Here is a 12,628-nt window from a genome sequence, read left to right as displayed (position 1 = left end):
GGTCATCTGAATTTCATAACCCAGGCTGGTCAACAGGAATGTGCTTGTCTGTTAAGACAAAGGGCACCGCAACCTTTCAATTCTTAATGGTTGAGACATTTAACAATCTTGGGGACCCAGACAAGGGGTACACATCCTTTGTCAAAGAGTGTGGAGAGGTGGGAGTCATGAGACGTAGGCCTCTGGCTTGTGGTACCAGTAATATTGCCTTGCTGAACTGCAAAGCTCAGTCTGTTGTTTATCATCTGACTGGCAGCCTCGCAGAAAAGGAACTCTGCCCAGGTTGAACACCTGGCCCCACCTGCACTGCTTCTGCTAGAACTTCTGTACCTTCGCCTACAGATTGATTCTTCCCTGTGTGCTTATCTCATCATGTGAAGTCTACACCACTGGAAAAGTGAAATCTACAACATCGGTTTTCAGTCCACCAACCTCCATGAAGGAATACCTCATTGGGCTTTGATTCTAGACTCTGGAACCCATGTGAAACAATACTTCTTTCCTCTGTGGTCTCATACTGTAAATCTATCATTTCTCTATCCCTCTCTTTACTATCTGAAGGTGAAGGGGACGTATTATTTGCATGTTGAGTGTGTGCAAATAAACTAACCCTTTGAGTTCATCCTATCTAGAATTTGCTGTGAGGTTATGAATAGAAAATTAGATCACACTAAAACTGAGGGGTTGGAAAATATGCTACCATTTATAAAGAGGGAAACAAATCAAACACCTTTATGTTTATGCATGGGTGGAAGAGGAGAAAATAGTACTCCTTAAATTAAGATAAAAGTAAAAAACTGCGGATGCTGAAAATCCAAAACAAAAACAAAAATACCTGGAAAATCTCAGCAGGTCTGGCAGCATCTGTGGAGAGGAGCACAGTTAACGTTTCGAGTCCGAATGACCCTTCAACAGAACTAAGTAAAAGTAGAAAAGAGGTGAAATATAAGTTGGTTTGGGGGGTGGGGTGGGACAAGAGGAGCTGGATAGAGGGCCAGTGATAGGTGGAGATAACCAAAAGATGTCACAGACAAAAGGACAAAGAGGTGTTGAAGGTGGTGATATTATCTAAAGGAATGTGCTAATTAAGGGTAGACAGCAGGACGAGGAAGGTACAGATAGCCCTAGTGGGAGTGGGGTGGGGGTGGGGGAAGGGATCGAAATAGGCTAAAAGGTAGAGATAAAACAATGGATGGAAATACACTTAAAAATAATGAAAGTAGGTGGGAAAAGAAAAATCTATATAAATTATTGGAAAAAAACAAAAAGGAGGGGGAAAATCGGAAAGGGGGTGGGGATGGAGGAGAGAGTTCATGATCTAAAATTGTTGAACTCAATATTCAGTCCGGAAGGCTGTAAAGTGCCTAGTCGGAAGATGAAGTGCTGTTCCTCCGGTTTGCGTTGAACTTCACTGGAACAATGCAGCAAGCCATGTGGGCATGAGAGCAGGGTGGAGTGTTGAAATGGCAAGTGACAGGGAGGTCTGGGTAATGCTTGCGGACAGACCAAAGGTGTTCTGCAAAGCGGTCACCCAGTCTGCGTTTTGTCTCTCCAATGTAGAGGAAACTGCATTGGGAGCAACGAATGCAGTAGACTAAGTTGAGGGAAGTGCAAGTGAAATGCTGCTTCACTTGAAAGGAGCGTTTGGGCCCTTGGACGGTGAGGAGAGGGGAAGGGGCAGGTGCTGCACCTTCTGCGGTTGCATGGGAAGGTGCCGTGGGAGGGGGTTGAGGTGTAGGGGGTGATGGAGGAGTGGACCAGGGTGTCCCAGAGGGAACGATACCTGCGGAATGCCACCGAGGGGGTGAAGGGAAGATGTGTTTGGTGGTGGTGGCATCATGATGGAGTTGGCTGAAATGGCGGAGGATGATCCTTTGAATGCGGAGGCTGGTGGGGTGATAAGTGAGGACAAGGGGGACCCTATCATGTTTCTGGGAGGGAGAAGGTGGTGTGAGGGCGGATGCGCGGGAGATGGGCCGGACACGGTTGAGGGCCCTGTCAACCACCGTGGGTGGAAAACCTCGGTTAAGGAAGAAGGGAAGACATGTAGAGGAACTGTTTTTGAAAGTGGCATCATCAGAACAGATGCGACGGAGGCGAAGGAACTGAGAGAATGGGATGGAGTCCTTACAGGAAGCGGGGTGTGAGGAGCTGTAGTCGAGGTAGCTGTGGGAGTCGGTAGGCTTGTAATGGATATTGGTGGACAGTCTATCACCAGAAATTGAGACAGAGAGGTCAAGGAAGGGAAGTGTCAGAGATGGACCATGTGAAAATGATGGAGGGGTGGAAATTGGAAGCAAAATTAATAAATTTTTCCAGGTCCAGACGAGAGCATGAAGCAGCACCGAAGTAATCATCGATGCACTGGAGAAAGAGTTGTGGGAGGGGGCCGGAGTAGGACTGGAACAAGGAATGTTCCACATACCCCATAAAGAGACAGGCATAGCTGGGGCCCATGCGGGTACCCATAGCCACACCTTTTATTTGGAGGAAGTGAGAGGAGTTTAAGGAGAAATTGTTCAGTGTGAGAACAAGTTCAGCCAGACGGAGGAGAGTAGTGGTGGATGGGGATTGTTCAGGCCTCTGTTCGAGGAAGAAGCGGAGAGCCATCAGACCATCCCGGTGGGGGATGGAGGTGTAGAGGGATTGGACGTCCATGGTGGAGAGGAGGCGGTTGGGGCCAGGGAACTAGAAATTGTTGATATGATGTAGGGTGTCAGAGGAATCACGGATGTAGGTGGGAAGGGACTGGACAAGGGGAGAGAGAATGGAGTCAAGATAGCAAGAAACGAGTTCCGTGGGGCAGGAACAGGCTGACACGATTGGTCTGCCGGGACAGTCCTGTTTGTGGATTTTGGGTAGGAGGTAGAAACGGCCTTAAATTAACCCCCTTCCTGTCCATAAGAGACATTAAAGATTAATTCTTTCTCCCTTTACAGATGCTGCCTGACCTACTAAGTGTTTCCAGCATTTTGTTTTTATTGTTGTGTGGTTACTTGTTCAGTCACAATACTCCAGTTCTCTGGAAGTCTTTGCCATTCTGATCTTTCACCTCCCTCTGTGCTTTCAAAATCCCACTTTTCAACCATCACTTTGGTTCCCTAACAATTCTTCCTCCTACACTGCATTCAGGTTGCCCCTCCTTTTTATGCCCAAGGGTGGAGGATAGTGGGTTTATGCTCAAGATGTTCCAATAGCTGAATTGCCAATCTCAGCTATGTTGCAACAATTCATGAAGTAAAAGGCATTTGGAGTAATTATTGAAATATTAAACCAAGCTACTAACACATGGCCAAAATACCTATAGATTGCTTCCTTTGACCTCACACATCGAGTGTGGAGACCTTAAAAGTGACTTTTACCAACATACAAAATAAAGATGCATGCAAGAGTGAGCAGCTGGTACAATTTCCCTTTGTAGCAGAGAGCTTTGGAGGGAATGGGGTGAGAATCAGTTGGGCACCCACTGTAGATTGAGAGTGAATATAATTATTTTCTTGTGAGTCCGGCAATTTAAATGTACACTGGCAATCACAGCACTAATTTCAAGGATAGGGGAGAAAATAATTAACAGCATGCATTTATAGAGCATCTTTACTATGTCCCAAGGTGCTTCTCATGCACATAATCAGACAAAAATTGACAAATTCACTTATTCACACAGATGAGAATAAACATTAAGAATGAGAATATAAATAACTATTCTAGTCATTTAAAATGAGATGTAATAAAATACAGCTTTACTGCCAAAATCTTGTTTTTCACTCCCTTTCTCTAGGTCTAATCCTATGACACTGCAAAGTCAGCTCTGAAATAGCACATTATAGTGAGACTAATGCTCAGCGAGATTTAGGCAGATCTGTAAATAAAATGTCTAACTAGTGATTTGATGTTTCCAGCAACAATTGAAGCAAATATGGTGTTTATTGGTTAATTTTACAGGGATCTATAGAACATGAACTTAAAAGTGTGATAGCTTTGTAACAGGACCATACCTAAATAACAAAAATAAATTCTCAAACAGTAAAATAATGTACATGCAAGAGATCAAAATGTATATAAAATAAATGTCAAAATATAGCATAAGATAAAATCAAAGTAATCCATCACAAAAGAATTATACATTTAATCAAAGGTGCATCCTGTTTTGATTTATTACATGCAAGTAAGCTCAATTAGAAAGGTTTTAGAAAATTATTAGAAATAAAATTTATTTGACATATAGTTAATACAAACGAAACGGACAGCATGTGGCTTTAAAAGAATGCCTCTTCATTTTCATATGCAATCCACAGTCATGCACAATATTTTGATATTGAACTCAGTAACAACCATGTGTTATTGCATATGAATTAAGAAATCTCCACAGTTGTGGTTGTAGCAGAAAATTAAATTCTGGCAGCTCGTGGGATTTGTTTAAATTCCTTAGTTTAAAAACCTAAGTATAACACAGTAGGCTTTAAACTGAAAAGTCACAATTTTACTCAGCTCTCAACTATTGAATGAACTGCTTTGTTGGATGGTATCATTCAGCAAAAAAAAAAATCAATCTTGGGGAAAGGGCCAATGCCAATTCTGAACATTGTATATTAGTATTAAAGTAGCAAAATTTATAAAATATCAGCAAACTTTCCAACAGATGAACTACAGGGTGAAGTAGTTTTCACTGCAATTAAGATTAGTGACATGTTATAGTTTCTCTTGGTCTTGTACCACTACTGCAATCCTCAGGTTATTTTATATTTGATACTATGCAAAGAAGCAAGTCAATTGAGAGCATGTAACAATATTAAATTGGACCATCAAATTTAAGGAATATTTTGCAGACTAAACTTTTGAACATTGTATGTTCAAAAGAAAATCATGAAGTATGCTTTCTGAAGAATTTACTTCATCATTTGGCATGTTCAACATTTGGTTGTCACACTTCCTCTTTCCTGCTTTGGTGGGTAATAATGACATCTTAAACCAATGTTCATTATTTTCCATTTTAATTGCTGTCAAAACATTAGTTGTGCTAGCTAATTTGAACTCAGTGCACTATAAATAGCTAGAATGGTTGCCATCTTAATGCAGTAATTCTTTGTGTAGTATTAGTAACATTGCAGTATGTAATATATATATATATATATATATATATACACACACACACAAATAAAAATGGTATAAGCCCTGCTGAACCCTGAAATCTGTTGAGTTTAAGAAATACAAGCCTGGGATAAATCAGTAACTTTTCAGCAGCTGCAGCCCATTAACTTTTATATAAACCTTCACTCCAAATTCTTTGGAAGGATGCCTATAAGTGCAATACAAAGTCCTAAGTATTTGACATGTGATGACAATGTCATGATTTCACAAGTTTAAATCCTTGCCCTGTGTCCAGGACTGTGGGTGGGAACCATCTCATTTTCAACCTTTTGAAACATTTAAAGCAAACATTACACATCCAAAAAAGGTTCAGCCCACCACACCAGTCCGCCAAGTAAATCAGAGGATAAGTGATACGAGGAAAGTAAATCATCCAATGCTTGGCAACATCATTTCCTGTTGGTAAATGAAGAGTGTAATCACTCCAGCATTTAGATATACCATAAACAGCCATAACCGTTCTTCCTTTATCTGACCAGCTAATGTTGTTGTCAAGGTTGCAGTTATATTCTACCCAGTCTTTAGTAAAGTCACCTAATTGTGGAAGGTCCGCTTCTTCAACATTAACTTCTTCGGCCAGTACTGCACCTTGTACAGCAACAAAACTTTCACTGACTCTTCTTACATCTTTAACCCACGGAACAGCATTGTCACAGTCCAAAACAATTATCAGGCGAGAGCAGAAATCAGCATTCTTTTCTTTCCACCACTCTATAATTGTCTCCAGCCTCAAGGTTTCTCCTCCTGATAAAAAAAATCCAAAGAATAAGTTTAGTGTTCAGAAACAGCAGGCTCAACTATTCCTGCTACAACTTATTTGGTATCCCAGGGCTTTAAACTAAATAGTGGGGGGGGAAGGGATGATGTGAGATGTGGTAAATCAAGAGAAACAAGAGAAGGATAGGGATTTGGGTAATGATAACCACAGTGTGGCAACAAGGGACAGAGCAAACAAACTTAAGAGTGCACCAGCAGAAAGTCAGAGGTTGCAAAAATGATAAAAAGACAGTTGAAGGCTCTTTATCTGAATGCGGCAGCATTTGTAACAAAACAGATGAATTGTTAGCTGTCACGATGATGTGCCTTGTGCATGAGTGATAAGAATCTGTAATTTTACTGGCTGACCAAACATATACTGAACTATTTAAAAAGGACTTTTTAAAGACAAGAAAAGATACTGACTAAAGATGACTGCCACGAGTGACCTGATGTCTGGTATTTCCAGGGACCAGTTTCTGGAAAGTTCCAATGTGGAATACAATTCAAACATGTATCTTTCTCTAGAATTTCACACCTGAGGATGTCAAGAACCACTTCAAAAGAGATCTACTGAAATCCAGGGCATAGCATTTATATTTCTATAAGACTATCTTCTCCAATGGAGACAGAGAGATTACTAGATCAATGGTTATATGGAGATGTGTCTTCTAATCTCACCAAGATGGATAATAGCTCCTTCAGGGTGTTAATGGCTGGGACGTTACAGAATCCACTCCCCCCACCCCAGCCATGAAACAAAAATAACCATCAATTCAAACATTGGATAAACCTCCTGAAATCATTATGAGGAGAGAAAGGTCATGTGAGTGAAGTAACCATTTTGAAATCACTTTAATACAGCACACAAGCTGCAAACAGCAGCAGAGCAGTCTGGAAAAGCTGTCAATGGAGCAGCAGGAGCTTCCTTCTCTCCTCTCCCAAGTTAAGACTCTATCTCTTACATTTTAAAAATCCAGCACAGAGATAAGTTAATTTTCTATCGAAAGGAACCTTAGGTGCAAAACTCATCGACTTCTGGAACAGAAAAATTATGGATTAAAAAGAAATTGTATCTGGCAATTGCAGTGACATGAACTTCAACTCAACTCTTGGAATCTATAGGAGCTTGGAAAAACCTTTGCTGCAGCCACAGTGATATAGCCAAGGGCTCAAACAGTGAACTCTCAATTTTCTTCATCCTTCAGCGTTGAACCTCAATTTGACTAAGAACATAACTACCTACAGTATAACTTGTAAAATTTGTATGTTTTTGTGTGTGTGTGTGAATACAGGTCATGAGAGTTCGAGAAGCGCAGGTTTACCTTTTTAAATATTTTGCTATCTTTACCTGGGTGCATTTTTAACTCCATAAAAACTATCCCCTTCTTGTTCTAGATCTCAAGAAAGCCTGTCAGACTTGTTCCTTTGCAATCAGTATATATACTGGTTAAACACAGACACTGAGTATGTTATGATCCCAGCTGATGCTAATATTGGACTGATCCCATAGTGAAACCTGGCCTGATAGATCCTAACTTTTTTTCCAGAAACCATGGAGGAAAGTTACTGAACAAATTCACAGAAGTCCACTGATAAACTTTTAACACACAAATACTTATTCAAACAAAAATAATGAACTATATGACACCAGACAAAATAGTTGGAATGATCTCAATAACTCAAGAGGATGATTCAATTTCCCAATATTTTTTTACCCAGTAATATGTTTACAGACACACAAACCAGTGAAGAGTTACCACTAGCTAGACACAAAGGCTCCTTGCTTGGTACTGGCATAGGCGCAAACAGTTTTCTTCTAGTGAATTCTTGAGCATTCGCTTGATGCTTCTAATCCAACTCTTATCTCTCCGCCAGCCACCCAAAACTACCCTCTAAACTCACTATTGCTTCAACTGCAGAGCAAACATGAGTTCCTAAACACAGTCTCCTAGTAGCCTTGTAGTATTTCTTAACTCAAACAGCTGAAAATCTTTGGTGTCACTCTCTGATACACACTGGCTGAACTGTACCCTGTGTTTCCCTGTGTCACTTGACCACTGTCACTAGGCAACAGCCTAGTTTTTCTACTTTTTTTCCGCAAAATTACTAAACTTGTCACCTCTTTTTAAACCATCTCTTTAACATCAGGGGTTGTAAAACCTCATTAAAAATGTATATATAAAAACAAACCCAAAAGACTAACCTTTTAGTCAAGTCCATGCAGACTTCTAGGCACCAAGGCTCATAAATAACCAAAAATGAAACAAATCATTTTACCTTTAACACAGGGGTTGTAAAACCTCATTAAAAATGTATATATAAAAACAAACCCAAAAGAGTAACCTTTTAGACAAGTCCATGCAGACTTCTAGGCACTAAGGCTCATAAATAACCAAAAATGAAACAAACCATTTTACCTTTCATACATATATATATTCAACTTAAAAATTATACATTGCTCATCCCAAGTAAAATATTTTCATTCTCTAAGTCCTTCAAGAACCCTGTTACAGTCAGACTCGGGGTGGTTGTATCATAAAGGATTCACATTTCTACTCCTGCTCACATGTCTGTAACACAGCACAGATAAAAATATGTATGACCTGGCAGCCATTACAGAAACATGGTTGTGAGCTAACTAAGGCTGGGACTTAGATATTGAGGGCATTTGACATTTCAAAAGGATAGGAAGGAAAATGTGCTGGGGTAACTCGGTTGATTAAGGATTTATTAACGTGGTCATGAGAGATAACCTTAGCTCAAAAGAGCAAGATGTAGAATCAGTTGGGTAGAGATAAGAAATAGGAAAGGCAATTGGTCACTTGTGGGAGTAATTTATAGTCCCCTAACAGTAGTTACACTGTAGGACAGAGTATATAGGAAGAAATAAATGGGTAGGAAAGGTACCGCAATAATCATGGATGACTTTAATCTACATGTAGATTGGACGAATCAGATTGGCAAAGGTTGCCTGGAAAATGCATTTGTTGAATATATTCCGGACAATTTCTTAGACCAGTATGTTCTAGAGCCAACCAGGGAGCAGGATATTCTAGACTTGGTAATGTACAATGCGACAGAATTAATCAATACCTCATGGTAAAGAAGCCTCTAGGTGAAAGCAAACATAACATGATAGAATTTCATATTCAGGCTGAAGGGGAGATGTATGAGTCTAAGACTAGTGTTTTAAACCTAAAGGTTTAAGGGTAAAATAAGGGTATGAAGGCAGAGCTAGCTAAAGTGAACTGGGAAATTAGGTTAAAAGGTAGGGCAATAGAGGCACAGTGGCAGACTTTAAAGGAGATATTTAACAACTCTCAGCAAAGATTTATCCCAGTGGGAAAGAAAGACTCTTTGAAAAGGATTCATCATCCGTGGCTGAATATGGAAGTTAAGGATAGTATCAAACTAAAAGAAACATTGTACAAATCTGCAAAGATTAGTGGTAGGTCAGGAGATTGGACAGAGTTTAAGAACCGGCATTGAAAGGCTAAACAAATATTAAAAAGAGGGAGAAATTAGAATATGACAGAAAGCTAGCTAGAAATACAAGAGTTCCTGCCAGTAATTAAAAAGGAAAAGAGTAACTAAAGCTAGCGTTGGTCCTCTAGAGTGTGTGTCTGGGGAATTGATAATGGGAAACAAGGAAATGGCAGAGGGGTTAAACAGGTTTTTTTTGTCTGTCTTCACTGTAGAAGCCTTAGGGAAACTTCCCAAAGATACTTGAAAATCAAGAGGTGAAAGGGAGGGACGAACTAACACAATTACATGCTAATAGTTTGGTTAATTTTAGTTCGGTATTTTGCTTGCAATACACAGAACAGCTCTACTGACTCATACAACTTTTACCAATACTACAAAAATAAGTAGAATTTGTCAGTGAACAGATGGATATGTAGTAAGTTGACTATTGATTTGCAATTATGCACCAACATTTCACTCACATTTATTGAGAAAAAGTTTTTAAATTTCTCAACCTTTGCAACAGCACGTTTCATGTCACCAGTAGTTCATGGCCTATTTCTTATGAAAACCTCAGCCCTAAAATTGAGATTTCTCTGATATTTCAGGACCAAAGCTCAGTGAAATACTTGGGCATTTTAAAAAGAAAAATCAAATTGATACTTTCAATAAAACACATTCCCTCCCACAAAAAGAAAAATCCTAGACTTCTCTGGAATCCTTGCATGCACCCGTTTAATTGAGAAATTAACATTTACTATTATACTTAAGATACACAATTAATGCACTCAAAATGTATGCGATCCCATTGAATGATAACATTCCAAAGCTTCTTTGGAACCTGGCAACAAGAGCCAAGTACTGCGGTGACATGAGGGGTTTCATGGTATAGCGTGTATGTGTGTTCTTCCCGAATACAAGCCTTTGGCTCATTGTCTGCTGATACTTCATCTTGAGCCATTTTCTTGACAGTTTTTTGGTCAGTGGTAGCCTGCCATTGTCTTCCAATCTCAGGGGCAGGGTGGGGAGTCAGGTCCCAAGACTACCTCAGCCAGAACAGGAATCGAATCTGAGCTGTAGGTGTTATTCTGAACCACACACTATCCATCTAGCCAACTGAGCTAACCGTACCCCACCCCTCCCCGTAAGGCACAGAGCTGTTTAAGGTGGTTACAAATCCAGTGGATAACACGGAGGTAGCTGATGTTACTTAGCTGGATTTCAGGAAGGCATCTCTGACGTCTCACACAACAGACGACTCACAAGGTGTTATGTCCATAGGATAGATGAAAAGCATAAGTTTAAAGCCAAAAGCAAAATATAATGTATGGAAGTTTTAAAGTTTAAATTGATAGCCAGTGAATTGTAGTAGTGATTGGTTTTGGGATCACTTTGGTTTATAAAATTTTATAAATGACTTGGTAGTTTGAATATTGCCCAAGGTATCTCACTTTGTACGTGACATCAAATCAGGTAGTGCTCAATCAAGAAAACCATGATAATCCAAAAGAATCTGACAGACTCATTCAATGGGCAGAGAGAAGGTCGGAGCTTAAACCGGAAATAAATGCAGTCATGGGATTAGGTAGAGGAAGCAAAAATTTGGAGTACACATTAAATGTCAATGTGTGGAGGTAAGAGGCCAGGAAAGAGATCTGGGAGCTTTAGTGAGTAATTAGTTAAACCTGTGAGTTCAGTGCCCATAGGTAATGCAAAAAGCAAACAAAATACATAGCTAGGAAGATAAGTCTAAAGCGATTTGGCCATGTGCAGTTTTAGCCTCCGTATTATAGGAAATATGTGTAATTATGGATGGAATGTGGGGTAATGCTTTGAGGCTGATTACTGAAGTTAGTGGGCTGCATCAGGAGGAATGATTTCCACCTTGGAGCTCCTTCGGAAGATTTGGCAGAGGTTAAGATTTAACACGCATGCAGAATTTGGATCCAGTCCACGTCTTTTGCTGGGTACAGGCCAAATACAGTTTCAACTGTATTTCTTTAACGTTATCTCCTTAGCTATGTATAACATGTTCCTTACGTTATGTATGATTAAAACCTCTAGTATCAATCCTTGAAATGCAGTGGATGGCACTTGTTACCAAATCCAAAGAAGCTATGAATGTTATCATTCAATGGTATTGCATACCATTTTGAGGATATGGGTTAAAGTTAGGGGTGTAAAATAGAATGTGTGAAATTTAGGCAACAATTGTTTAGAAAGAAAGTGATAGAATTTTGGAATGGATTACCAGCAGGGGTGGTGAAACAAAGGAAAGGTTATTGGTTCAAGTAGTTTATTCTTCCAAACCGCTTATTAATTTCCTTTTCATGACTGTGGAACTAATAGTTCTATATCCCCTTTCCCATGTTCAAGAACTTGGGTCTAAACTTTTCACACATTTTACAGAGGTCCATCAAATCAACTTCCTCCTCTTCTCCAGACGATGAAGTCCTTAGATAAACAATGTTTCTTCATGGTAAATTTTAAGGAAGGACTGAATGAATTAGGCATTATGTCACTCATTCCAGAACCACAGTAGGAAAACAGTAGGTGGTTTGGAAACTTAGATTAATTGTATCAATAATCTTCTCCTGCTCAAAACATTATTTCAGTTACTAGGACTGTATGTTGCTGAGCCAGGAGCAATGACCACTATCATAGACAATGATGCCTCAAGCTCCAATTCTATAGCAGTTGTAATTTATACTGCTGCTGCATTCTATACTGTGAATACAGAGCTCAGTGAAGATTGGCAAGATTAATGATTCCTATGCGGACAGCCAAATTCAATTTACCTGCAGCTCTTAAAGAGCTTTATTGAAAATCAGAATGTTCACATTTTATTAGTAAACCTAAGACAGATGGATAAAATATACTGCCACTGCTTTATTTTTCTTCCTTTGAGTGTGTCACTAATGTGCATTCTCTTTCAGTAAGGTGGGGAAGCTGATCAGAGCCAGAATCTCTCAACAACTGTTAATCCTTGGCCATGAGCAACTCACAGGAACACAGATTTCACACAGGTCAATCGTAGAACCAATGTTTTTATATTTGAGACAGAAAGATTCACTGCTATGTGAATCAAGAATTTTGTTTCTGTACTAATGCTGTTGACTTTCAACTTCACCTTTGGGTAAAGAACCAACGACAGTGGTACAAGTACAGAAGATGCATCTTACAGGAACTGATCACTACTGTCAAAGTTTCAACATGTCAGCTTGACAGATGGTGCAAGCATCACAATGGAACACCC

General features: G+C 39.6%; 1 protein-coding gene across 3 annotated transcripts in view; it reads right to left on the bottom strand.

The window, feature by feature from the left end:
- Window positions 1-3,905: 3,905 nt before the first annotated feature.
- The window catches only part of tmem168b (transmembrane protein 168b), a 36,720-nt gene continuing 27,997 nt past the window's right edge, over window positions 3,906-12,628 (bottom strand). For all 3 annotated transcript variants that reach the window (XM_078568082.1, XM_078568083.1, XM_078568084.1), the window contains one exon: window positions 3,906-5,892. In XM_078568082.1, the coding sequence (XP_078424208.1) occupies window positions 5,345-5,892 (548 nt within the window). In that variant the 3' untranslated portion in view covers window positions 3,906-5,344. The remainder of the gene's footprint in view (window positions 5,893-12,628) is intronic.

This window comes from Cetorhinus maximus, chromosome 22 (assembly GCF_964194155.1).
Source record: "Cetorhinus maximus chromosome 22, sCetMax3.hap1.1, whole genome shotgun sequence".
Lineage (NCBI taxonomy): Eukaryota > Metazoa > Chordata > Chondrichthyes > Lamniformes > Cetorhinidae > Cetorhinus > Cetorhinus maximus.
The sequence above is the reverse complement of the archived record's forward strand: the minus strand, read 5'-3'. Positions and strand labels throughout refer to the sequence as shown.